Source organism: Adiantum capillus-veneris, chromosome 15, assembly GCF_014529385.1.
Source record: "Adiantum capillus-veneris isolate H3 chromosome 15, ASM1452938v2, whole genome shotgun sequence".
Taxonomy (NCBI): Eukaryota; Viridiplantae; Streptophyta; class Polypodiopsida; order Polypodiales; family Pteridaceae; genus Adiantum; species Adiantum capillus-veneris.
In genome coordinates, this window is record NC_140945.1 from 8,322,150 (window position 1) to 8,349,858 (window position 27,709).

Here is a 27,709-nt window from a genome sequence, read left to right on the forward strand (position 1 = left end):
ATGATCCGACTTGACTGTTTTCTTCATTGGAATGGAATGAGCTTGCTTGCTAAATCTGTCAATAACAATCCAGTTACCATCGTGCCCACTGTGTATCTTCGGAAGATAAAAAATGAAATCCATAGCAATACTTTCCCAAGGGCGGGTGGGAATGGGTAAAGGCTGTAACATCCCTGTGCTTTATGCCCGTCAAACTTGACCTTCTGGCATACCAAGCAACTGCGTACAAAATCGTTCACGTCCTTCTTGAGCCTCAACCAAAAGAAGTAATGCTCCACACCTTTCAAGGTGGTGTCAATGCCGCGGTGACCCGTAAATGGTGGACAATGGCATTCAGCTAGAACCTTTTTTCTCATGATCTATGTAACACACAACATCGTTTTCTTCATCAAGTAGCCATCCTGTATGGAATATCCCGCTACTACCTCCCCATTCTGTATTCGTGTGAATACATCCGAAAAATATGGATCTGTGGTGTATTGATCGACCATGTCCTTGAAGCTTCTATGATGAATCGCGGAAATAGCCAAGACCAACAGCTTTCGGGACAAAGCATTTGCCACCAAGTTCTTCTGTCCTTGCACATGGACAATCTGGAAGTGAAACTGTGAGTTCTGGCTTCCCTTCTTCATACAAGATGATTACGATGATAGCTTGGTCTGACCACACCTCTTCTCAAAGGCCCTTCACATCGCAGGCCATTGAGTCTGGCTTTCCCCTCATCTTGGATTAAACTAGCTATTGACAGGACACCATCCAGTGGTGGTCCGTGCAGTCTATCGGTGACTACTGCAGCTTACGGTAGCTTCTACAATGCAGATTGTTTAGTTTGGCTTTCCTTGTTCTGGAGGACGTTTATGGCGCAGATTGCTACATCTGGCCTTCCTGGAGTTTGTCACAGCTTAGCCACTTGGCCACACTGGGTTGCAGGTTCATGCATTGATAGGCTTCCGGTCATTCTCATTACGGTTCCTAGGTTTTTTCAGTTTCTCCAGACGTTTTGACGACAGACACCACAAATCCTATTGGGCAGGACACTTGCAGGTCTATTGGCACTTCTCTCACGACAAGGAGTTGTTTTCACACCCAATTTGGACCTTAATGCAGTATCTTTACCCTGTATCGACGGAGTATAACAATTTGCTACACTGCTTGTGACTGCATTTTTCTACAGAGATTTCTTGAAGGTTGGGACACCCCCGACTGTTGCTATACTCTCAGAGTATTGTCCTTCGCTGGACATTGCAGCAGACATCTTCATCATTTGCCTCACACCTTCGGCTTCTTGTGGTTTGTTCAACATCGGGTGCTGAGAGGGGGTGTTAGATTTACACCACTCTGCTGCTTCACACAGGCCTATGGCATGCTTGACGACTAGTGTGCCTCCGGCATAGTTACATGGGACCGCGGGTCGGGGTCGGGAACGGGGACGGGTACGGGACGGCAAAAGTTAGGAAACGGGGACGGGGGTCGGAACGACAAAAAAAAAAACAGAGTTTTTTGGCATTTTTTGACCTACACATGCCACACACATAGAGCATCACTTTGACCACAAATTTACACTAAATAGACCAAAGAACATGAGTCAAAAACAAGTAACAGTAAAGTTTTGACTGTTGCCATGTATCTAGATTCTAGCGGGTGATGCCATTAATTGGCATAAAGCTTGGCAGGAGTCATAGTTGGTTGAGTATCTTGAGCATGCCGCGGATGGCGTACCCCTGTCTCTTAGTGGGGCGACTTCCAAGACAAGCTCCAGGCTCGTTTCATGCCACCGCAGTACGTAGATCGATTAAAAGAAGATTGGCGTGGTCTTAAGCAAAATGGCACTCTTGTTTTGTCTTTTTCTAACCGTATTTTGCAGATTGGCGTTCAATTGCGCAAATTGGATGCAGACCGGAAGGAGGCTTTCCTTTTTGGGTTAGATGAGTACATCAAGTTCGATGTGCAAGTCTTCAACCCTATGGACTACAATGATGCCGTTCGAATGGCTCTAGCGCAAATGATAGTGTTAGTTCAAAATGTCGATTTTCGTCGCAAGTTTGTGGTTTCTCCTCTCAAAGGATGTGATTTGATTTTTGGCATCAAGTGGTTTAAAGGTTATAATCCACAAATTGATTGGAAAGAAAACACTCTCTCTCTCACAGTTGAAGGAGCACCCTCGTTGTTTGTCGCTGTGACAAGAACATTCCGTCTTTGCCATTAATCTCTCTCTCTCTCTCTCTCTCTCTCTCTCTCTCTCTCATGTTTTGACAGCAGAGGATAAAACACGCAGTCTCATAGTCTCTCTCAATATACAGTCCCACAATCTAGCAAAGAATCAGTCATTGCATGAAAAGGAATCTCTTTTTGTCATTCCTTCTCCTAAGCACGACACACATTTTGTGTATGATAGAGATGTGATTGTTCGTAAGGATCATCAAGCCTTCAAGTTGCTCTAGTCTGTACCGAGTACACCTTGGAGTGACCGTTAAGCTAGATGGTTCGAGTCTTCTGAGCAATTTGGTGGTTTGATTGATTGTGTTCCTAGTGAAGCTAACCCAATTGCAGATATGATTAGTCACGCAGGACCGATCTTGGCTCTCGAGTCGAGACCCAGAGTACCCATTTAGGAAGTATTTTTTGTTTGCATTATTAGTCAATATGCATTGTTCGAGTCTCTCATTTGTGACGGTCTCTTGTTTTTTCGTCATCGTCGTTATGTGTTCCCTTTTTATAGGAAATCCATATTGTACGATGCACATGATTCACTCACTGATAAGCACCGATGCATGAAGATCACTCTAGAAAAGATAAAGAGTTTGCATTCAAGGAAACCATAGTGTTTCACCATTTTGGTCGCAAAGTCAAGTTTAGATCACACTGTTGGCATGCATTTGGTGAACGGTTTGGCTCTCTGTCACATTGTTTATCTGCATTTCATGCACAATCGTTTACGAAGCATAGTCTTTTTCAGTCACTCGACAAGGAATAAATGTGTCTATGATATTGTGTTTGAAGTGGTTTCAGGGATATTCCTCAGAGGAGATTCTTGAAGAAGATAAACCCGAGATCTTAGACGAAGTTGAAGCATTGGAGCCGAAGCAGATTCTTATGTGTCGCTTTCGGCACAGCCCAAAGAAGCAAGCATTAGTCCTTTTCCAGTCACTCGACAAGGAATAAATGTGTCTATAATATTGTGGTTGAACTGGTTTCAGGGATATTCCTTAGAGGAGATTCTTGAAGAAGATAAACCCGAGATCGTAGACGAAGTTGAAGCATTGGAGCCGAAGCAGATTCTTCTCACACTTTCGGCACAGCCCAAAGAAGCAAGCATGCAGACTTGCCGGAAGTTCAAGTATCGCGGGACCCACGCAGCAGAGTGGGCCGGCGAAGAGTGCTTCGCAGGATCCCAAGAGTTGTTGGCGGATTATACAGACGCCATACAGCTCGGTACCAATACCTCACCTTGAAAAGGGGGGGGGGGGGGATGTCACGTGCACATCTAACCCTATGTGCATGTGGATTCTAGGGTTTAGGTAGCCTAGGAAGTGTTCTTGTACCTTTGTGAGTCTGTACGCAAGACGTGCATGTCGAGGCACTTAGAGTAGCTGCATAGCCTTTGATTGCAGAAGCCATTTGTACCCAGCATGAGCATTAGTACCCAACATGAGTAGTAACACCCAACATAAGCTTTTCCACCGCATGTGAACCGCCTCTAGCCACGCGTGGGAACCACCTCCATGGAGCACTTAAATAATAAGTCATTTTTTGCAGCTTTTCCAAATCGTGGGCTGAAATAAGGGCTGCTTGACCCAGCATGTGTCTGGCTATATAAGGAGACCTAGCGCCTGCAGTGGAAGGCAGAGGAGCAGTGAAGGTGCCTCTCAAGAACCAAGCAGTACCAAGCACCTGGAATGTCATCATCTCCAGCGTTTTCCAAGATCAGCCATCAGCGCTTTCGGCCAGCAGCAGCGTTTTGCTTTTCCCTCGGCACCCCACAACAGATGCACCGGGGGCAGCCACAGCCTCGCCGTGGTTGCAGTCCTCAGAGTGTCTACACCAGTGTTTTTAGCTTTCAGCCCTCAGAACAGCCAGCATTTTTCAGTTTTCAGCCATCGTCATCCACGACGACGGCCGATCAGCCCGTAGCTGCCAATCAGCCCATAGCTTGGTCGCATAGCAGATCCCCATCAACATTCCCAACGATTTCAGATTTCAGCCACAAGCATTAAGAGCATTTTCAGATTTCAGCCCATTAGCTTCGACATCGTTGTCGTCGTCGTCGCCGTCGACATCATCATCGTCGTCGTCAAGCATCATAGCATTTAGAACCATTGTACCAGACTGTGCACTCTAAACTCACAACACTTTCTCTCACAATTTCCACTCTCTCATTTTGGTCATTGCACATTCTCTCACTAAGTTAAGGAAGGCTCTCCCTTCCTATAAGCAAAAGGAACCTTGAGGACTCACGGATCACTCATCCTGAGCTTGCACCATCATCATCCCATGGACTCTCTCATGCGTCTTTGCAATATGGCCTCAATGTCCTCCATGGTCAGTCCTTGTTTTGGGGGGGGGGGATACTAGATGGCGCTCAATGATGCTCCTTGGCGTTGGATGTAGACCTCGTCTAAGATGTGAAGATCCTCGAGTCCTCGGGCGTTGTGAGCGCTGAGCGGCCAAGTTGGATTGCTTGATCAAGAAGGATGTCCCATTGAGGTTGTGAATGGGTAACCTATGGTGGGCTATCCCGAGTAGTCCCACCGTAAAAAGTAGTGATCTGCCTTTGTTTGGATCCTCTATGTGTAGGTCCTTTGCTCCTAAGGGTAGTCTCTCTGAGCCCATGAATCTCAAGCAAGAAGAGACCTAGGCACCTCTGATCAGAATTACCCATGATGTGGGATAAGGAGCCAAATTCCTCTCTGAATAAGCATGAAAATGCCAACAGATCTCATAGTATGCTGTGCATTGGCAGATATAATACTCCTTTGTCTCTTGCTCTCTCTGGCAAACCTCGCATAATCTCTCCTTTGGGGGTATACCTCTATATCAGCCAACTTCTATCTCCAATTGGTGAGATGAATAGCTGGCCAATAACACATCTAATGCCATGAGATAGGTGGGTGTTCATGTATGTGGGAGGTGAGATAAACCCGTCATTGTCGTGCAGAGAAGACGGTCTCGATAAAAAGCTATCTTCGTCCTTAACTCATGTGACGGAGGTAGCCAGTCCTCCTAGTATCCAGCTAAATGAGATCATGTCTGAGAATCTTGCTAATCTCTGAATGTGTGAGGGTGAGGGATAGTGCATCCAGGGAATATTGAAAAGGGGGCAACCTGCCCATACTAAATCCATGTAGCTCAAACCAAGATGATGTCTGTGCAAAGCAACATGAAGTATCACCCTCTGTTGATAGCTGTTGTGAGATGACTCAAGCGCTACTCATGCATATATGTCGCATGGTTGCTCCCATGTGATATGAATGAAAGACACTGATCTAGCAAGAGCCTCCACTAAATGTGGCATTGATGCTTTCATCTAGATTAACCTGGAGATCATGGATACATTGCCCTGATCTACTATGATAATCCAGGCTAGGGCCCCATATCTGCACTCCATAAAGCATGGTAGAAGTGACCAATGTGTCGAATAGCCACGCTTAGTGCGTGGCTCTTAAAATGGCACCTGTGAACATATCCTCTGGAGTCCTCCTAATGCTGCATATCCCCTCGTCAATGTCGCCTCTGCATCACACCTCATAGAAAATGTAGGTCCGTTGAATACAACACCAAGATATAAATAAGAGAGCTTACTCCACTGTCTCCTTTTCATATGTAAAAATAGGTGCTGATCTCCTGACCCTTTGCATTGTAGTATTAAATACCATCACCTTGATTTTGCCAAGGTTGATGGAGAGCCCACTATCATGTGCATAAGCATTTAACGCATCTAGATGTCTCTGCAGACCTTCTAGACAATTTGAAAGAAGCACAATATTATCGTCATAAAGCAATAGAGGTATCTATGTACCTGACAATTGTGCTTCTCTATTTGCTGCAGCCTCAATATAGTTAGAAATGTCTTCAATATACAATCCAAACAAAGTCGGAGAAAGTGGGCATCCTTGCTACAGGATTGAACAGGCTCTGAAAGGCCAGTCACTCTCTGCTGTCCATACTCTCCCTATAACTGTCTCTTGAAGTGTCATGAAATTCCATACAAGCTCCCGTGTGACTCTCAAGTCGTGTAGTCTTTGTATCAGCCTGGCTCTTGGGATTGTGTCGAAGGCTTTTCGGAAATCCACAGAGCTACAAGTCTTCCTATTCTAAGAGGAAGCATTTGTACAGAGCCAACCAATATGACTTTTTGTGAACAAGAGCAAGAAAACCAAAGATTTCAAGGAGGGTGGACAAGTACCTTAAGTTTGATACTTTTTCAGGCTTTCGAGATACCCACAAGGCCCTCACTTTTATTCAACAGTTCGACATAGCTTATTCACGAGGGGCTATTCAAAGCACTCCAAGGTTCGGAAGGCAGCATCCTATTTGAAAGGAAATGCACAAACATGGTGGTCCACACTCTTGCTACGCAAGGAAGCACCAGCAAAGTGGCTGCAGTTCAAGCGCCTTTTCACTTCCTCTTCGCTCACTGAGGAGTACGAACGTGATGTGATTACCGCTTCGAATCACCTTCAAATGATCAAGGAAGATATTTTGGATTCTTATTGCAGAGATTTTGGGATACCTTCTTACCGGCCTCTTCTTTTAGAAAGATTACTTTTTAAGGAACAAATTGAGCAATTTTGTTGTGGTCTACCCAAAGAGATACGAGATTACTACCTACTGTAGAAGTCCGAGTCCATACAACAACTGATGGGACATGCTAAGCAAGGGTTTTCTATGCATTCGGGTACTCTTACGTATCCAACTAATCAACCTTTGACAACTAGGACCGGACATAACTTGAATAATGGTAGCAGAAGAAGAGGTAAGTTTCAGAAAAAGAAAGATATACGTCCCCAACTGACAGAGAAACAAAAATCCGAGTACTTCAAAACGGGGAAGTGCTTTGAATGTGGGGAGCAGGGACATACATCAACAGGGTTTCCCAAAAAGACACCCAGAGGACAATCAGAAGATAGGCCAGAGAGTTCCAGAGCAGCTGAAGAGTGCGGGAGAAAAGGAAAGACGAAAGGAGGACTGGTATTAAATTATGTGGGGACCGATGGATGAAAGTACTGAACTTTGCCGCACATGGGGCAAAGTGCGAGACCAAGAAGCCGTGATCTTCTTTGACAGAGAAGCCAAGGCCAACTTTATTTCACATGAATTGGCGGGTCACCTTGGAATTACGCCCAAGGAAATGGAGCCACAGACGGAGGTTGTTCTAGTAGCACCAGGCCGGGATGTTGCCATTACACCTGTCATTGGTAAACTTCGTTTGCATTGTCAGGGGTATCTAGGGCAGAAACATCGGTTCATCGGAGTCAAAACTCTTAGAAGAGGATGAAGTCTCCTCCGAGCTATCTAAATATTTTTGAGTTCTTCAATGGGATCTGCTTTTCTTGGCCTTCTTCTTGTTCTATCCGTGTCTTTGGATCTTCGTCATTTCTTGCCTTTTTTGTCCTCATCACTGGAATCAGAAGAGGAAGAGCTGTTGGAACTATCAGAAGAGGATGATGACGATCTGGACACACCCTTGAAGCGTACACGCTCGTTTGTTTTTCGTGCATTTGCAAAAGTAGACTCGTGACCCAAGTAGCGAGGGTAGTCTGTTGATTGACTGTCACAAATGGGAGCGCATAAATACTGAAGCCAGAGGATATAGAGAGAAATAGATAGAGGGAGGGAGACAGAGAGTGAGAAGATCGACACAGTACTGGGACCAGAAGATGGGCTGGTCCCCCCCCATAATAGTATCTTTTTTACTGAGGAGAAGTCTATACAAGCACTTGAACCGAAGATATTACCACGTTTGTTCTAGAATAAGACTTGATGGTTCTTGGAAGCCTCGGCTCCCTATTCCTAGGGCAAATCCCTATTCCAAGGAACTTCCGTTCCTTATTCCAAATCCTCGAGAGCCAAGGTTCTAGCCTTTGGATCTCACCTTCCAGACTCAGGGCATGGCATCCTTGCAACTCTTTTCCAACTCGGTTTCTAGAGTCCTCTTCCTGCATAATAACTCTGCTTTCCTGGACATGGAGTCCTTACTCAGGAATCCCCATTTCTGGATCACAACTCGCAACTACCTCTCTTCGATCCGTGGATCTACTTCCCAAACTTGGGTGCAAAACCCTTGGGCTGATCTGGCTCTAATTTCTCAAAGTGCTTTTCTCATGCATAGGCTCATGCCTTCCTCTGCTCCTACTCCCTCACTAAGAGGAAGTACACCTGCAAACAAATACCCAGAGTTCATAACATGAAAATCGCTACCTTCAAAGTCTCGACGCTCGAAACGTAGCTCAGTTCTCGAAATGCAATTCCCCGGAAGAGATCTCTACATAGAAAATCCTCTCTTCCAATCCTACACACAAAAGAGGTGTGTTCTCGGGTTCCTTCTCGTAAATCAGCCCCGTCTATGATGTTTATGGGCCTCAGTTTGGCTGGTGTATTCCTAAATGTCAGTCCACTTTGGGCCATTGAAAATTTGTTAAGCCAAGGTAGGGCTTAGCTCAAAGAGTTGTATAAATATTGGCTGTTTTCTGCATACGAGTCACAACCTTCTGTTTTTCATAGAGCTGACAGACCCTCTTGCGGTGCTCCCACTGCCCACATGGTACCAATTTTTGATAGTTTGCATCTGCACAGGTTCTGAACTGCTTTTCTTATGAAGTCTGAAGTTGAAGAATGGGAGTGTCATTTGTAATATATTCTGAATCGTTTTTTCTATTAGATGATATCTTTGATTTCTAGAAAACTCCTACTGTGTTGCTTTTACTTCTTTTTCACTTCCATATTTGATATCTGCATTGGTGTGAAGACCGAACTGCTTTGTATTGCAGGTTCTGAAATTGAGAGTTTGAAGTTTGATTTGCCATGCTACATAATTTGTTATGGAACTTCTTCTCGTGATCATGCAGGGTTGTTTCTTGATGTCCTCAATGAACTCTTGTACAGACTTGTCTCCAGCGGCTCGAGCAGAGAACTTGGTATATACAATAGTCAAATCATGCATGTGTTTCATTGCATCTCATAGTTGTATAAGCATTTTAAATGCTTGGAATCACAAGTAATTATACACGCACGTTCTTATTGGAAGTCATTGGTGTCTGCTGACCCTTTTGAAGAAAATCGAATTTTGTGGTTTTAAAGGATAAGCAATTGTGCTGTGTGCATAAATAACCCTTGGATGTGTTACGTTTTATGGTGTTAGATTTTCAGTGTAACTAGCTACTTGGAGTTTGACTCACGATCTTTCCTGTCTCATGCATACTTACCCCACTGTTTTGCAGATTCTCTATGGAGATGCTTTATATGGGAAAAGAGAGTACAAAAGGGCCCTGGTGAGAATTATAATGCATGTGTAAGTGGATGGTAACAGGAATACCTGTTTTGTAGTAGGTTAGCAGGTTGCGAGATTGTGCATTGCATGCGCACACAAACGGGCTCTTGAAAGCACTTTTAAGATGATTTGATATGATATATTGGCTAGCTAGAAAATACATTATATGATACATATGACCGACCTGGAGTAATGTCCACGTTGTGTATATTTTGATTATGGTGTAGGGAAAGGACGCTTACTGTCCTTTCCCAAATAATCAGGGCAACCGGCAGAGGCCGGGAGCACTGATTACAGGAAAGGACAGTAAGCGTCCTTTCCCGGCTGTCAATTGTCCTGGGGGAGGGGGGCCATTCATTAGGAAGCATGTGGCAGGTCAGTGGCACTCAGTTGCGCTCAGTCGCTCAAGTGCTCAGTTGCAGTGTCAGATTATGGAGCAGTTTTCAGATTACGGAGCCAATAATTGGCTCCATGGTTCCAGTTTCCCAAGTGCTGACATTGTGAGCATCTATTGATGGGCAAAAAAGTTCCCGCTCAGAAAGGACAGTAGATGAGTGGCTGGGAGGGCCTGCCCCCCGACCCCCGACCTTGACGGTCGGATTAAAAAGAACGATTAAATTCCCTTGGGGCACTGCATGCATTTAATATCACACCCTCTGAAAATAGAAAGGGAAAATGATGAAAATACCCCTTCTTAAATTTGTAGAAATTCCTACAATACCTCTCAAATTTAAAAAATTCCCCAAAATACTCTTGCATCAATTTAGTTTTGGATAGATTGCTCCAAATTTTGCATAACTTATTCTTTTTGATATGAAGGTCTATCTTTATGTGTTAATTTTCAATGCTGAGCTCACAAATAGTCGCAATTGTGTCTATAAATAAAGAGTTGTTTTAATCGAGGTGTTTGCAATACCTTTTAAAATCCTACTTCTATCAACTTCTAACGAGGGAGAACCAATCTTCCATTGAAGAGTTGCAAAGAATAAGGTAATTTGAGATGTTTAGGAGATTGAAAGGGGGTATTTTGGGAATTTTGAGACAATTTAAGGGCATTTGAGCAAATTTGCCAAACAGAAGGGGTAGGTTTGGAAGCTCTAAAATTGAGGGGTAATTTGGGAATTTCCACAAATTTCAGGGGTAACTTTGTATTTTTTCTTTAAAAAAACATTCTGAACTAAAACGTTATAGTATGCACTAACAATGCATAATAGCAAAGCACAACAGCAAGCTGAAAATAACGAATCATAGCAGCACAACTGCTATAAAAGCAAAACAATCCTGCAGGAAACATGCAAGGAGTTCATGATAGATCGATGCAGGCTCCTCGTATGTGGAGTAGAGTCTCTCTCTCTCTCTCTCTCTCTCTCTAGCAGACAACAAGATATGCCGCTTATGCCAGCTAGAGCCAGAGACAGAGCTACATTACATATGTCATTGCACAGTGTACTATGAGATTCGGGGCCGTTTCCACTGCTTATTCAGAGAGGGTTTTTGTCCTTTCTCTAGCGTCATGAATTATGAGGATCAGAGATGTCTTGGGCTATATCTACTTGAGTTACACAGATATAGAGAAACTCTACTGGGGAGAGCTAGAGAGAGTCAGTCCTAGAGACAGATTATAGATTTCTTTTCACTAGATATGGGACAGCCAGAGGAGCAGCCATCACTGCAGAGCTCGGCCCACACTCATTCGACCATTACCGGCGCTCTCATCGACCGAGCACTGGAGCTACGGAGATCCGGATGGGCACGATTGAGGAGAGGGGCTACATAGCATCGATGGAGACTACAGCAAAGGATTCGAGCCATACTCTCTCGACATCCATATTGCAGATGAGGATGGATTCTAGTAGTAGTAGTATTTTTGTTCTAGTCTTTTCGTACCCAGACATGGTATCAGATTCACAATTTTGTAGCAGTTTGGTCTCATAGGTTATTTTGGCCTTTTGAAGACGTTAATATAACATTTCATTTCATTTCTCAGTCAGACTTTTTTTTTCTGTAAATCAATTTGATTTATCTACCTGTGGGAAACCTCAAAAAGAGGAAAACCCACCAAAAAGATATAGTACAAGAGACGCAACACAAAAGTGTTTGGCTGTACAAAATGGCTAAAAGCATTCAGAGGAAAGCTGATATATCTCTGCGGCGATATCACCAACTCCCAAGGCAAACCGTAAAGATTGCCCGAGAGAGAGCTTGAAGAATGGGAAGGGATCTGCATGAATGCGATGGAACATATAGCCAATACGCTGTCGCCATAGGCTCCAATAAGCCCAAAACTTGACCCACATGAAGAAGATTGCGAAGCGCTGCAACGCCGGGGAGAAGATACCAAATGTCCAAAACCGTTTATGGAAGACCGTCGTGGGAATACGGAGCCACATGCACGCCGATACAAGGAAATCTTGAGTAATACAACAATCCCACAACAGGTGACAAGCATCCTCTTCTGCAATCGAGCAATGGACACAAGATGAAGGGCGGATATGGTGCATCCTAAGAAAAGTACCCACAGGGAGCACACCAAGCAAACAACGCCAAAGAAACAATCGCTCCTTCAAAGGCAAATGGCTTTTTCATAATGCAGATAGAAGCTTTGTCCACCAAATATCTGATTTATGCATGTGCCAAAGGGCGTTACAATGATCAGCAAGCCAGGGTTGAAACAGAAGAAGAGCATAGACCCTACTGACAGAAATATCCTGAAAGGGCATTTCCCGAAGATTCCAGCTAGACATGTGATCACCATCGGCCAGAGGTGAAATGGGTAAAAAGCCAACCAGCATTTGCTGCAATTCTCTCCAGAATTGGTGATAATGCATGCCCAATCCAAAACAGTGAGCGGCAAAGGGAAACTCCAAAATGAAACCGGCTGCATCCACCACATCCTCAACCACTCGAATGCCCACGGCAGGAGAGGAAATACGCCTGGCGAGGGGAGCGGTCAATCAAAGTAAGAGAGAAAGCCCGGCTCCAATGAAGACTCTCCAGGCGAGTGAATTTCCTTCCCTCTGAGCAGTCCACGATAGATGAATCATAACCTCTTTCCAGGGAGAAAGCAAGGTGGAAGCAAGCGGACATCCATGAATATGCCCATCCATCTTACCAAATACAACCTCCCAAATAGATGATTGCCAATGCCCAAATGAGGACATAACCACATGTTGACTGAAGTGTGCAAACATAAGAGTCCAAGGCTGAGATTGTTGTGCAAGTGTAGGCAATAGCATAGCCTTCCTAGCAAGAACATGCCTACGCAGGTCCAAAATATTCAGACCACCAAAGCGCTTGGGTGTACAAAGCTTTGCGATCGACATCAAATGCAGGCCCTTTTTGTGTGCATGAGTTCGCCACAAATGAGACAAAATGGCCGACATGAGAGAATCAAGACAATGGCGAGGCCAGTGCAACAATGGCAAAAAGAATTGGACATATGCCATGAGGATACTCTGAACGATTTGCATGCGAACATGCAGTGCAAGTAGATAGCTTCTAGTAACGCAGTTTAACATTCAAGCGATGCATAACCCAATCCACTTTTTTGCGTGTGAGTGACATTCCATCCAATTGGATATCCCAAATGCCTGGTGATCACATTTGGAGGAACAGTCTCACTTGACCACAATAGAGCATGCCAATCACAGGAACGAAGTGGCAAAAGCTTCGATTTACGAAAGTTGACTTTAAGACTACTCGCAAACCCAAACAATTCCAAAGCTTCCATAATCACTTGAACATCACTCTGCTGGTTGCGAGGCATAAACAACGAGTCATCCGTATAAGCCTGACCAATAAAGGTATGACCCGAGAGTAACTGCAAACCATGAAGACGCTCCACAGAGGCCAAGTGATCAAGATACATCAACAAAGGGTGAGTGACAATAGCATACAACAAAGCGCTAAGGGGGCAACCTTACCTAACCGAACAACCAAGTGGCCACGATTCTGTCAATTCACCTTCTAGGATCCCCGAAGACATACTACAAGTATACAAGAATTAAACCACATTGGCCAATTTAGGACTAAACCATAGACACCTCATTGTGCCAGCAACAATGAAGTCCCATTGCACAGTGTTAAAGGCCTTTTCAACATCAACTTGCATGAACAACACATCCTGTTTCGTGTACTTAGCATACTCCATGCCAATTATAACATTAGCCAAATTGTCCATGAATGAAACCACACTGAGCCTGATGAAGTCTTGTAAACAGATGGTCCTTAATGCGATGCACCAACATTTTAGCCAATATCGTGTAAGCCATCGGCATCAAAGTTATGGGCCGCCAATGAGAGAATTGCTCGCAAAGCGCTTGCTTGGGCAACAATTTAAGTAAACCCTCTTTCCATGATACTGGCAGATTCTGTTTCTCCAATGCCGCATTTAACATGAAAAGCATGGGCTGTTTAAGAGCATCCTAAAAGAAGAGGAAGAATTCCACAGTAAGTCCGTCCCAATCGGAAGATATTAATGGCCCAATGCAAAGCAACGCACCATGCGATTCAAAATCAGTGAAAGGATCCTCTAGGCATTGTGCATCCTCCGACAACAAGATCGATCGAACATAGAAAGCAACAATTGCGCGCTTGGCAAGCTGCCGAAGATGGCTGAGATGGGGCAGCAAACACTTGACGATAATGTGAAACCATAACATCAGCAAGTTCCTGCTTTGAAGAAGTCCAACCCGAGGGAAGCATAACCCGCTTAATTGATTGTGAGACCCTTGTATGATGCAGATGCTTAAAAAATTTCTTCCAAGCACAACCTTTATCCATAAAATCCTGTTGACGTACACGTGTCTGCCATTTAGCAATTTTTCGCTTATCATTTTGCTGAATACACACATAAGCTTCACATAACTCCACCATTTCTGAGTCAGACAGGGGTTGCAAATCAACCAATTCTTGCAGTCGTTGACTAACCTGTTTCGCATTAACGGCATCCCCCCGAATGCGCTGCATATAATGCGTGCCATAGTCACAAATAACACTGTGTACCCTCAAGATAAAGGGATACCAGGCAGCATCCGGATCAATATGCATGTGAGCCAACAATGGGGGAATAATGTCGGCAATCATCTGTCAAAAAACTTCATGAGTAAGATAGGCATTCTCAACATGCAACAAGAATTTCTTGGGAAGAGGCCGAACACAAACAGACTGCCCAAAGTACAAAGACAACAAAAGAGGATAATGGTCCGATAACTGCAGGGCGTAATCTATCCTCATATCACATATAACTTCTTCATACTGTTGCCCATTAAGCAAGTACCAATGATCCAACCGTGCTCTATAAGAAGAACGGGTAGCATGCTGAGAGGTAAATCCAGAAGAATTTGGATGCAAACAACGCCATAGATCAATCATTTGAGCAGAGGCAAAGAGAAGATCCCATTCCTGCTTCTCCGCAAGCAACATATGCGTATTGCCTGTGGTCTTGTAATTCATATCAGGGGTATTATTGAAATCTCCACAGAGAAATGCATTGGAGGTCCAAGGGTGAGATGAAATTTCTCGCCATAAAGAAGCTCTTTGCCAAGAGGCCGTGTATGCATAAGTACCTCCAAATTCATGTACTTGAACATTCAACAAACATTGTACAACCATCCACCGGCCATGCGGATTGTTGTATAGTAGAATAGGCTGAAGCTCATGGCGAATCGACATCAAAACCAGAGAAATCTTGCAAGCCAGCGTACGCAATCCAATAACTGGCAAAATAGGAACATTGACCATCAAACTCGTGCTGATTATACTCTTGCAAAACAGTAACTGTCTGCCCTACATGTATGTACATAGTGCCACATAACCCACACACATTGTATGAGATATATTTAATGTGACTTTGCATTAGGAATCATTTGTACAAGAGGCAACAAACATAGTAATCAAGTAGAGGTGCCCATAGGCACGTCTCCATCCACCACATCCATACGAGGACCCAACCTCTGAGTCAATGCAGGAAACGTGTCCACAGGGTTCACATGCGAGGTGGAAGTCTCACGAAGGAGTACATCTTTGTAAGAGTGCGTCGCTTTTTCCCATGCATCAATCAACATGCGATTGTCATTACATGGAAGTTGCTTAAACGATGCATTCTGCTGGCATTAGCAGAAGGAACATAATTACGAGAAGAAAGTGGGGTGCGAATCTTCACTGATTTTTTAGGCACCACCCATGAGTTGACATTAGTAGGTCCAACATTTTTGCCTTTCGCAGCAGCCCCATTCCCAGGATCAGTGAGTTGCGGTGTCTTACCTTTCTCTTTTTCCACATTCGAAACCACCTAGCATTAGAGGCTCCATTCTGCTTAAGTTCGCATGTAGTTTTACCTGCAGGTATAGAGGTGGATGAAGGAACTGCGGAAGGAGGGGGTTGCAAGACCGGCTCCGGACATTCAGATTGCATATGACCGAATTTGCCACATCGAAAGAAGGAATCCGCAAATTTACCCCATTTAAGTTTAAAGGGACACTTGCCCACCCATGGATCTCCTGAATCAACCATAATTCCTTCAGGGGTTTGTTTGTCAGTGTCCCAAAGAATGCAAAACCTGTTGGTGTTAGCATCCATTTTTGGGGGACAAATGACCTTACCAAGTTGCACGGCCAACAACGGCAGGAAATGTCTCCATGTGCGAGGGAAATCAACAATTTCCACCCACACCGGGCATTTGTGACGATTAAGACTGTGGTAATCTTTAGTGACTGCTCCAGCGTGAAACGGTCCTCCCATCTCCTGCTCAAGCCCACTTTGCGCATCTCTGTGAAAGTCCAATGAGTGGAGGGGCTTCAAGGGCCACCCGTCTGTGGAACTTGGTCTCAAATCTAGTGCAGCAAAGGCTTCTTCCAGAGCTCCTCATCTGGAAGAAGACCTCTGACAATGAGCTTCCCAAGGAGGGATCTACTCTGCCATGCTGGATCGATGATCCCCAACCCTCCGTGAGAGCAAAGTAGGGTGATACTTGCGAGGAGACTTTGGCCCGAGCCGGTTGTGTGTCTAGCTAGGAGGAGGGGAGAGCAATCTACTGCTTTGGTGACAAGTCCATGCCAATCTGGCAACCCAAGTAGCAAACTAGAGTCCCTTGATGGATCCATTGAAAGCCCTCTCCAAGCGCCAGTGGGGTGTGGGAGCATCACCAACCCAAAAAGCCACTGTCTTTTGCCAGTTGATCAATTCTTCCGACGCACAATAAAACACCTCCAGGGATTGCTCCAACCTGTGCAAATTGGCCTCACACCCCTCCAGAAGCATGCTTGAGTGATTAGCAAACTCAACGTCCAAAAGCTCCTCTCCTCGAATAGGAAACTTTAGGCCACGTAAACTAACCTCTTGTGAGGCTAGAAATCTGCTCATCGCCTCTGCGTAGAAAAGAAACAAGAAGGGGGCAAGAGGGCAGCTGTGCCGTACTGGGCACATAAGCATGAAACGTTCCCCTCGACCTCCTGCGAGCAACACCTGATTGTGAGCACATCTGTAGAGAGAAAACACCCCTCTGATCCATGCTTCTACAAAGCCCATCCTGCACATAGTACCCTCAGGGAAGTTCCAATCAACTTTGTTATAGGCCTTCTCAAAGTTGAGAAGGAGCACCACAAGATCCTCCCCTCGAAGGTGAGCGAGGGCAGTCATCTCCCAGAAAGTGAAGATGTTGTCAAGGATATGGCGCTCCTTGACAAAGCCCATTTGAGTCATTTATGATGCTCTCAAGTAGTGGCTGAGTTCTCAAACTCAGAGCCTTTCCAAGAATTTTGTAGGTTGAGTTGAGATGGTGATGGGCTGCCATTGCCGAATCTCATCTAGGGAGCCCCCCCTCCTTGGGGATGAGGTAGATCAAACCCTCGCTTATGCTATCGGGCATCTCCCCCGTGCGCAAAATGTGATGGTATGCACTACATAGGTCTTGTCCAAGCACCTCCTAGTACTCCAAGAAAAAGCTGGGAGTCAAACCATCCTCTTGTGGGCAACTACCACGAGAGAGTGCCCTCAGAGCCTCTTGAAGCTCTTCTTGCAGGAGAGGGCTCTCAAGCATTTGTCACATCTCCTCAATGACGAGTCAAGGCATCTGTGCCCAAACCTGCTCTCTGCATGCATCCCTGCGCTACGACTGCGGCTCGACTGAAAGCAGCTCACGATAAAAGTCAGTAGCTATTGCGCGTATGTCCTTAGGCTCTATGGCAACTGATCCATCCGGTCTGAGCTGGCGAACATTGGTATGCGCATGGCGGAGACCCACCATCTCAAAAAACTTTGTAGTAACTCTGTCGTCCACCTGGGTCCACTGAGATGCTTGAAGTGGTAGGCAAACTCATGGCACCGCTCCTCAATGGTAATCAGCTCCTGTCGAGCGTGTTGCATGTGGTCCTCCATTGTGGGACTACTTGGGTGTTGCTCCTGCATCCTTTGTAATGAGGTAATGCCTCGATTGAGTCGCTTCTCCTCTCGGGCCACAGCCAATCAGGTCGTCAACTCTTGGAGACAGAAGCGGCTAAGTTCCTTGAGGCCATTGGCCATTCTAGCAGCAACGTCCCCCTGTGTGTCCAGACTCTTGGTCCAAAGCGCAACAACCTAGAAGAATCCTCTCTCTGATGTGTAACATAACACTACCAGTCCTCTGCCTGTCGGACAGAGTAAACATCACTAGTGCGTGATCAGAAAAAGGAGTCCCTGCCAAAATGCATATTGTACCACCCAAGTCATACATGTGTTCACTAGCATAGAATCGATCTATCTTGGGTAGATTCACTCATATTGTGCGGTTAGACCGAGAAAATGAGAGGTTGTCTGAGGACTGTGCAAAACCAGCATGTTGTCATAAATCGGAGATCGTCAAAGCCATACATAGACGTTCCTAAGCAGCCAACTCAGCCCCATGTACAGTAGCATGGCTGTCCCCAATCTTGTCCAAAGGGTCCTCAAGTATATTGAAATCCCCCCCAATGCACCACTACATTGCATGAGGTAAGGACTCCACCAAATGTGACCAAAACTCAGCCCGTGCACTCACTCATCCTGTCCGAAGGGTCCTCAAGTATGTTGAAATTCCCCTCAATGCACCATTGCTCTGCATGAGGTAAGGACTCCACCAAATGTGACCAAAACTCAGCCCGTGCACTCGCATGGTTGGACACATAAATGTTCAGAAAACCCACAAGGCAACCATGGACTTGCATAGTGACCCACTGGGCCCTGCCTGGCACAATGTCAAAACCATACAAACCTTCCCAAGCAGCCAACTCAGCCCCATGTATAGTAGCATGGCTGCTCCCAATCCTGTCCAAAGGGTCTTCAAGCAGATTGAAATCCTCCTCAATGCACCACTACTCTACATGAGGTAAGGACTCCAACAAATGTGACCAACCTCTGCCCGTGCACTCACCAATCCTGGTCGAAGAGTCCTCAAGCATGTTGACATCATAGTTACATGGGGACAGGGACGGGTCTCGGGGACGTGACGGAGCCCGGGGGGACGAGGACATGGCAAAAGAGGGGACGGGGGACTGTCCAAGGGACGCGCGTTAAAAAACACTTTTTCTTTTCAAATTTAATACTTGACCTATACTAGACAACACTAAGAGCACAAGATTGCAAAGAAAAAGTGGGTTTTACACTCTTATTACATAATACCAAAATATGACATGCGGTAAGGGCGTGCGCGACGCCGCGCACGTTGACGCGGTGATCAATCATCCTACTCAAAGGGCAGAAAGTAATGATGTACAAGTGAAGAGTGTATAAGTAGATTCTAGTGGGAAACATTGGCATATATGGAACAATGTCAAAGGATAAAAGTACTCAAAACTCAAGTTTGAAGAACGTAGAGAAAAGGTGTAGGGAAAGAGGGAAGGGAAGGATTCAAGACTCAAGACTCAAGACTCACGAGGTCTACATGTTGGTCCATGGTGCCAACTGAGTGACAACTTGCTCTGCAAAGTCCTCATTCTTCATAAGATCATCCTCAAGTGTGTTGTCTCAATCTCTCCCTCTGCATCTGTCTCTGTCTCTGGGATAGACTCGTCCTCTGCAAGCGCCCACTCCACGAAATCGTCACTTTGGTCTAACTTGGAAAGCATCTTCAAATTTGAGGAGACATATATGAGATCATTGGCTCTCCGTACATCAAGACGATTTCTCTTCTTTGAGGAAACATGAGCATACACACTCCAAAGTTGCTCCAAGCAACTCGTAGTGCATTCTTGGCTAAGAATGCAAATAGCCACTGTAAGCCGCCCAATCCCGCCCCAAACTCCTCCCACCAAAGAGCACTCCCCATCTCAAAGCGAGCTCGTTGTGCATAGGGCATGTGACAAATTTCTCCCTTTCCATTCCTGTAGGCATTAATTTGCCTCCGAATCTTGGTCCTTCCCTTGGGGTCGGGCACAAGGGACCAAAGGATGATTTGCCAACCATTCATGACTTCTTTGTCCTTCCATTGGTTCCCTTGTTGGAATTGTGGATCCACTACCTAAGCTGCAGCATGAAGAGGAGAATGGTAAGAATTCCACCTTGACACACACAATTCTTGGATCTCCTTGTATCTACATAGTACATGCACAAGGCTTGAATCAAGATTTTCAAAACAAACTCAAGAGAGTAAGGCATAGGGAAAAGTGATTACCTATCGGGGTCGGTCACAAGTTTTTCAAGAGAGGCAATCATGGTGTCCATGGCCTCATATATCTTGCCGATGCAAGGTTTCATGAAATCCAACACTCGTAGGTGGTGGATGACAGGGTTCACCATTTTGGACATTGTCTTTACTTCCTCCCACCATTCCGGCATGTCGGCCCGTGCTCGGCATGCCACTTTATTGGCACTTTTTGTCTCAGGCATTGCGAAGAATTCATCACTAATGAAGAGTCCTCTCGATGCCCCACTACATACGCTCAAGCGATGGAGCATAATGAAGTTGAAGGCGAAGCGAGTGTCTGAGTATTTGAGAAGAGCTAGCTTTGACCTCTTTGTAAATTCAGCCCTCACCCATTTAGAAAATTCAACATTAGAAATTAGAATTGTCATTCCATATTGAAATTAGATTGGAATTGAAATGGGATTGGTTAATGGTTACCTTTTGATGATTGTCGACAAAAGTCACCATTGTATTTGCATGCTCAATGATGGGGGAAATCCATTTCAAGGTGCCTATATTTTTGAGAAGAGTGTTGAGGCAATGAGGCATGCAATATGTGGCCATGGTTTTTAGATAAAGGGATTGGATGATGGCTTTAACAGCAAGATTGCTATTTTCTCCATTGGTGACGATGGCAATGACATCATCCTTTCCCACCTTATCAATGGTAAGCGCCCACTCCAATGCAAGTACTTGCGCACTCTTCCTGGTTCCCGATGCATCATGGGAGTCAATGAAATACATGTCTCCCGGAGAATATGCCACCATCCATGAATGAAGCGACGACGGGTATCACTCCACCCATCCACAATGAGGGATACCTCATTCTTCTTCCATGAAGCCCTTGTGGATGCACATGCCGCCTCCACAATCATCTTCTCCCTATCAAGAAGAGTGGTGCGCAAGCTCTCCGAAGAGGGAGGCACATATGTGGGTCCAAACTCCCCGATTTTCTGTGCGATTTCTTTATAAAATAAGGAGACCTATTGTAAAAAAAAAAGTGTACATCAGTGATGTACATTGTACATACTAAAGATTAGAGCTTAAGCCTTATAGAGCATATCGTGCCACATTGAAAGTAATATGGTCGTGGTAGAAAAATCTTATACGGCCACATCTACCTCCTCTTTCAAGGCGGGTTTCTAACTCTCTCCAAGAGTGGCTTGCCGCTTGGGTGGACGAGAATGATGGAAAGACGAGGATGAAGGGTTGATAGCGGGTGGAGGTGGGGGTCGCCGTCGGTGCCGGTTGGTGCACAAAATGATGCGGAAGAAGGGGCTGTTGATGCTTGAATGAAAGCTGTTGTGGCCATCTTCCTCGGATTCACTGTGCGACGCTTGTTGCGATTCTTCTTGGCCTCTTTGTGTAGCAGGGCTACAATGTCACTTCACAGGATAGACAGTTGGACAATTGGTTACACTTGGTCTGGTTTACATTGGACGGACCCTCTGGTCTCGGGAGTGAGTGACACGTGGCAGGGTACCTACCGACGGTGGTCTAGTGGACCTCGTGGCCAGGTCACCACATGGCTGACATTTATGAGCCGTTGGTGGCTCTTTATGGTGATATATATGAGTAGTAGCGTTTGGTAGGATTATCTTGTACGTAGTCCTCTAGAGTGGGTCTTCACACGGAGCACGTCTTCACCATCCCGGCACATCTGAGCCTCGACACCCCCATTGTACCTGTGAGTCCTGGGCTGGAGCTAAGCGTGTTGCCACGCCAGAGTCTGTATCAGTCTTGGAGATAGTGGAGTCATATGTTTTGGTCTGCTGTTGTGTCTTTGCGAGCTCTGTTGACGTCTATTGTTCCTTTCTGTTCAGTTTGTTTGAGGGAGATTCAGTCTGTTTGAGTGAGATTGTCACGCGCATTGCACTGAGGACTACCCACTGTAGAGAGCACGACACATTATCCGCGCTACAGGTGCTCTCATTTTGGCGATCACGGTGGGACCTCAAAGGAAGTCTCACTCTTGTGGAGATAAAATCGTGAAGCTAATCGGTTGTTACCTGGCTCCGCACACTTGCTTACACTGTGTAGATAGTCTGCAAGTCTCGTCCTCTCTTGCCTTGGTCCAAGTCCTAGTCCTCGTCCTTGGTCTTGGTCTAGTCCTCACCCTGGTCCAACCCTCCTCGTCCTGCCAGCTAGGTGGTCTAGTCACTGGTCCTGGACCAGGTGGTCTAGTCACCATCCTCACTTGTTCTGTGTAAGATCTGTGTTGTTCACGGCATGACACATACATGGCGGTCAGTCGAGCGTCAAAGCGCACTATTGAGCCCTCTGAAGCACTATAACAGAAGACGCCCTGTGGTATCTAGTAGAAGTCCTTTAACCTCATCAACCATACCTCCACATACGACATCCCCCATTCCTTCATCTCCCATTCCTTCATTCCCCATTCCTTCATCTGGTTCCACATCTTCCAAATCACCTTCTTCAGTAAAGCTCTCTCCTATTCTGATACAGTAGGCTATTGAGCAACAGGCTCAACAAGGGGCCATGGAGGCGTTGGCTAGTGTGTTGGCCAAGGTAAACATCAAGTTCCCCACCTTCAAAGGACTCTCCTCGGAAGATGCGGACGACCATGCACGGAGGTTCGTATCTCTCTATAGAGGACATGGTCTTAACAGGGAAGATGCTTATCTGGTACTTTTTCCATCCACCTTGGACGGCTTAGCAGACAAATGATACAGCCAGTTTGTAGAGAATCATTTTGCAACTTGGGCAGACTTAAGACAACAGTTCTGTGCAGCTTTTAGGCCGGGCGACTACCAAGAGAAAGTGTTGGATGAGTTGGCCAACATGGTGCTCCAGCAAGAGGAGACTTTTGCAAAGCTTATGAACCAAACCAAGTCTCTGGTGGCCAAGCTTCCCCAGCAACCCGGTGAATTCATGGTTAAGAAGTGGGTGGAGAAGGCGCTTCCAAAAACCTCTCAGCAAAAACTCCGGGAGAGCCTCCGACCTGACGCCACTCTGGAGGAATTCATCGCAGCTGCTACTAGAATAGAGGGGGCTAGGAAGCTGTTCAACAACTCTCCTCACATAGATACTCCCTCTGTGTTCTCGGAAGGTAGTCCTGCTGATCCTTTGACTTCCTTGCGCAGGGAACTCGAAGCCCTCAAACTACAACGCGCCCTCCAAGAAGAGAAATCAATCTCTCTGAGACAAGAAAAACCATCGCACCTTGAGGCTTTGGATCAAATCAAGAGAGAACTAGAAGAGCTTCGGTCTCAGCAGGAGACTAAAGCTATGGAATGGTGCAGCTCTTGTCGCTCTCTTGGACATCCTCCACAGGACCGTCCCCCTTCGGGTTTACTGCCACTTCTGTGAAAAATCCGGACATGAGGACAAGGACTGTTACTACCTCAAGGGATTGCGACAGATACAACAAAGTCTTGGTCCTACTCTTCAACAAGGTCCAGCACCTGCATCCAACATGGTTTCGCCTTGTGGCCATCCACACCATATGCCACCTTTGTTGACAGCCGCTCCTATGCAAGGTATGCCAAGTACTTTTCCGTCTCAGAGCTTTTATCATACCCTTGCTCCCTCATCACCTCAAAGCTTCTATGCCTCCACCTCCAACTCAATGCACTAGGAGCAAGGACCACCTCGCCCTTCGACTCGCCCTTTGAATCGGCCATTTTATGCTACAGATGCGGGGAATATGGGCATTACCAAAGCAAATGTCCCCTGCCAGAAGGGTCCCCTCCTTGCCGTCATTGCCCTGAAATGAAGGATCACTACAGTAAGGATTGCCCTAAACTTCGTGCATCCACGGCTTCGAACTCAAGTCAAAGCCAGAATGAGTTTGCCTTTCCCAAGCTCAACTTGATAGCAGTGAGCATTGTTTCTCAGCCGCCCCCTTCTACCCACGTGGTTACCCCTCAAAATAAGCCGTCGCAATTGGCAGAGGAGCCATCGGGCGTCATCACCCGGGCCCAGAGAGCCGCTCTCGGTCTTAGCATCCCATCAAGCTCAACTCCCCACACATTCTCACACCAGTGGATACCCTGCCGCCAACTGTAAACAAGCCATCCCCAAACAAGCCATGTCCCAGTGCCATGAAGGAATCCAAATCTTTGCTCTCAGATATTGATGAAGCTTTCTTGGAAGCAGTTTTCGATCTACAGAAGATCAAGGTACCAGAGGAACAACAGGTAGAAAAAGAGAAGCTTACAGCAGAGACAGTCTTGAAGAACACTTTCCAACAAGTGTCCCTCTATGACATGCTGCGGCTAGATGCAAGTTTTAGAAGACACCCTTGCTGTTATTCAATCACTTTATCCTGGAGCAGGTCCTAGTGGCGGGCACCTCCCAATGCGACCATCAGAGTTCTATATGATATCCAATCCCGCTGCTCCACTCACTGATTATAGAAGCCCTCGCCTGACAGTGTCCGTTTTAGGTCGGCAATTCTCAGGAGTGATAGTGGATGGTGGATCTGGCATCAACTTGATGCCCGAGTTCACTATGTTAGCTCTAGGTCTACAGCCTACTCGCCCTGCTCCCTTCAAAGTTACATTGGCCGACCAACGGACAGTCTACCCAGTGGGCATAGTGGACAATGTGCCTCTGTAGGTACAAGACTTTACTTTTAACTTGGATTTTGTTGTGGTTCGCCTTCCCGAGATTGAGGGCGGATTTCCTTTGCTCATTGGAAGACCATGGCTGCGACACACTAAAGCACTTCATGATTGGGGAAACGACGCAATGTGGATACATACTTCTGGCTCCCTGATGCAACCCATCCTCTTAGAAGGAGGTATGGATCCAGTGGTGCAACAAGTTTCTTTGTCAATGGAAACCAACCCTGAACAAGAACAACCTACTACACCTGAAGGGTCGGACGAAGATCTGTTGGAGTGGTTGGAGGCTACCAAATCTATGCCTTGTTATGGAGTCTCTATTCACTCTTTGCCTGAAGGTACACCCTCTTCAAATGGTTTCACAGTAACTAAACCTAATGGGCCACCTAAGCCCATGAAGATTCATAGAAGCGGGAAGAAATTACCGCTACAAGAGTTCACCCCTCTTCAAACATCAGTGGTGTCTGCTTCTACGACCAGAACAAAGCTCTCCTCTGGGTCTGGCAAACTCCCTTCACAGAGCCCGGCCTACTTGAAGAATTCCCTCCTCTTGATAGTTGTCTTGCTCATGGTACATCCTCTTGCTCTCCATCGACTACGGCGCTCTGTAGAAAATCAACTTTCAGCTCTTGCTCTCCATCAACTGCTGCGCTGTGTAGCCTATCAATTTTCAATTAGTCCTACATTTTTTCCCCTCGCCCTAGTCCCTCCCCCTCACCCTCTCGCCCCTACCCACCCCCTCACTCCCCCTCGCCCCTACCCACCCCCTCGCTTCCTCTCGACCCTACCCTCCCTTGCCCAACCCCTCACCTCCCCCTCGCCCCTACCCACCCCCTCTCGCCCTCTCGTCCCTGCCCTCCCCCTCTCGCCCCTATCCCCTCGCCCCTAGCCCTAACCCTCGCCTTCCCTAGCCCCTCGCCCCTCGCCCATCGCCTTTCCCTCGCCCCTAGCCCTAACCCTACCCTTCCCCATCGCCCTCGCCCTTGCCTCCCCTTGTCCCCTAGTCCCTAGCCCCTCGCCCCTAGTCCCTAGCCCCTCGCCCCTCGCCCCTCGCCCCTAGCCCCTCGCCCATAGTCCCTAGTCCCTCGCCCTAGCCCCTCGCCCCTAGTCCCTAGTCCCTTGCCCCTAGCCCCTAGCCCCTCGCCCCTAGCCCCTAGTCCCTCGCCCCTAGTCCCTAGCCCCTAGCCCCTCGCCCCTAGTCCCTAGTCCCTCGCCCCTAGTCCTAACCCTACCCTTCCCCCTTGCCGTCGCCCTTGCCTCCCCTTGTCCCCTATTCCATCGCCTCTCGCCCCTACCCTCTCTTGCCCTCGCCCCTACCCACTGCCTCTCTTACCCTCTCGCCCCTACCCTCCTATCCACCCCCTCTCGCCCCTACCTAGCCCCCCCTCGCCCCTACCCACCCCCTCCCTTCCACTTACCCCTATCTAGCCCTCCCCACCCCTCAGCCTCAGCTATTTTTTACCCCCCACCCCTCAAGTTTCCCCCCCCCCCCCGCATGATCAACTGGCTCTCAAGATTTCACTTGGCTGCCATCCTGTTGCTGTGAGGGCTTTTTCGTTCTGCCATCATGATGGAGCTTAACCCTATTTGCAGTGTTACTCGGGCTTATGGTCATAGCTCTTTTCGAGAAGAGTGTTGTTGCAAAAAGTGTGGCAAGGTTAATCTGCAACCAGGTCATTTTCCTATCACTATGGTCAGGGAAGATAAAGATGCGCTAGAATCAAACTGAGCTTATCTCTTTGCTGTAGAGCCTCATCTTTTGCCAATTGGGATTCTTAGGCTATGCAATCATACATACTGGGTTCCTGCCTAGTTAGAGGCTTAAAGCGATTGCAAGCAGTGTAGTGTTTTTAACTCCACTTTTGAGGTATGTATGGTCATGGGCCTAATACCTACTTCAAGAAAGATCTACGGATGCAGTATTTAGTGGTTTTCCTTCACAGTTTTTTCAATATTCCTCTCACCGAGACGGTGAGTGGTCTTGTGGCGGGCAACCTGTAGCAAGGCTACAGTGTCACTTAACAGGACAGACAGTTGGACAATTGGTTACACTTGGTCTGGTTCACACTGGACGGACCCTCTGGTCTCGGGAGTGAGTGACACGTGGCAGGGTACCTACCGATGGTGGTCTAGTGGACCTCGTGGCCAGGTCACCACATGGCTGCCATTTATGAGCCGCTGGTGGCTCTTTATGGTGATATATATGAGTAGTAGCGTTTGGTAGGATTATCTTGTACGTAGTCGTCTAGAGTGGGTCTTCACACGGAGCATGTCTTCACCATCCCGGCACATCTGAGCCTCGACACCCCCATTGTACCTGTGAGTCCTGGGCTGGAGCTGAGTGTGCTACCACGCCGGAGTCTGTATCAGTCTTTGAGATAGTCGAGTCATATGTTCTCGTCTGCTGTTGTGTCTTTGCGAGCTCTGTTGACGTCTATTGTTCCTTTCTGTTCAGTCTGTTTGAGGGAGATTCAATCTGTTTGAGTGAGATTGTCACGCGCATTGCACTGAGGACTACCCACTATAGAGAGCATGACACATTATCCGCGCTACACTTTGATTTCCTCAAGAGTCTTCTCAAGGTGTAGGAGCTTTTGCTGCTTCTCATCCGAGACCGTTTGCGAGCAAAATTGAACTTGATGCCCTTTTTCGTGAAGGAAGTGGGCTCACACCTTCCTCACGGAACCTTGCGTTCGTAGCCACAACGGCGGCACTTCTATTGCTTGCTTCCACCTCCAACTCCGGCCCTGGGAGCAATCATCTCATTCCACCATGTCCATGTGAAGCTGGCGGAGGAAGGGGGTTGAGAAGCCGCGGCGGGGTTGGAGGGAGGAGGGCTTAGAGAAGCTCCGAATCCATCTTGAGATGCCATAGATATTACAGAAACTGGAAGCTTGGAGACTCGGAGAGAAGGAGAGAAGGGAAGGCTTGAATGCTCCAAAGTCTTGACTTGGAGAGGAGGAGAGATGGGAAGGAGAGAGGGGAAGGAGAGACATG

The 27,709-nt window shown here is 46.7% G+C and overlaps 1 protein-coding gene across 4 annotated transcripts in view; it reads left to right on the plus strand.

The window, feature by feature from the left end:
* The window catches only part of APC7 (tetratricopeptide repeat (TPR)-containing protein), a 196,991-nt gene that overhangs the window by 15,489 nt on the left and 153,793 nt on the right, over window positions 1–27,709 (plus strand). For all 4 annotated transcript variants that reach the window (XM_086530011.1, XM_086530012.1, XM_086530010.1 and 1 more), the window contains exons 2-3: window positions 9,066–9,134; window positions 9,438–9,488. In XM_086530011.1, coding sequence (XP_086386137.1) covers window positions 9,066–9,134; window positions 9,438–9,488 — 120 coding nt within the window. The remainder of the gene's footprint in view (window positions 1–9,065; window positions 9,135–9,437; window positions 9,489–27,709) is intronic.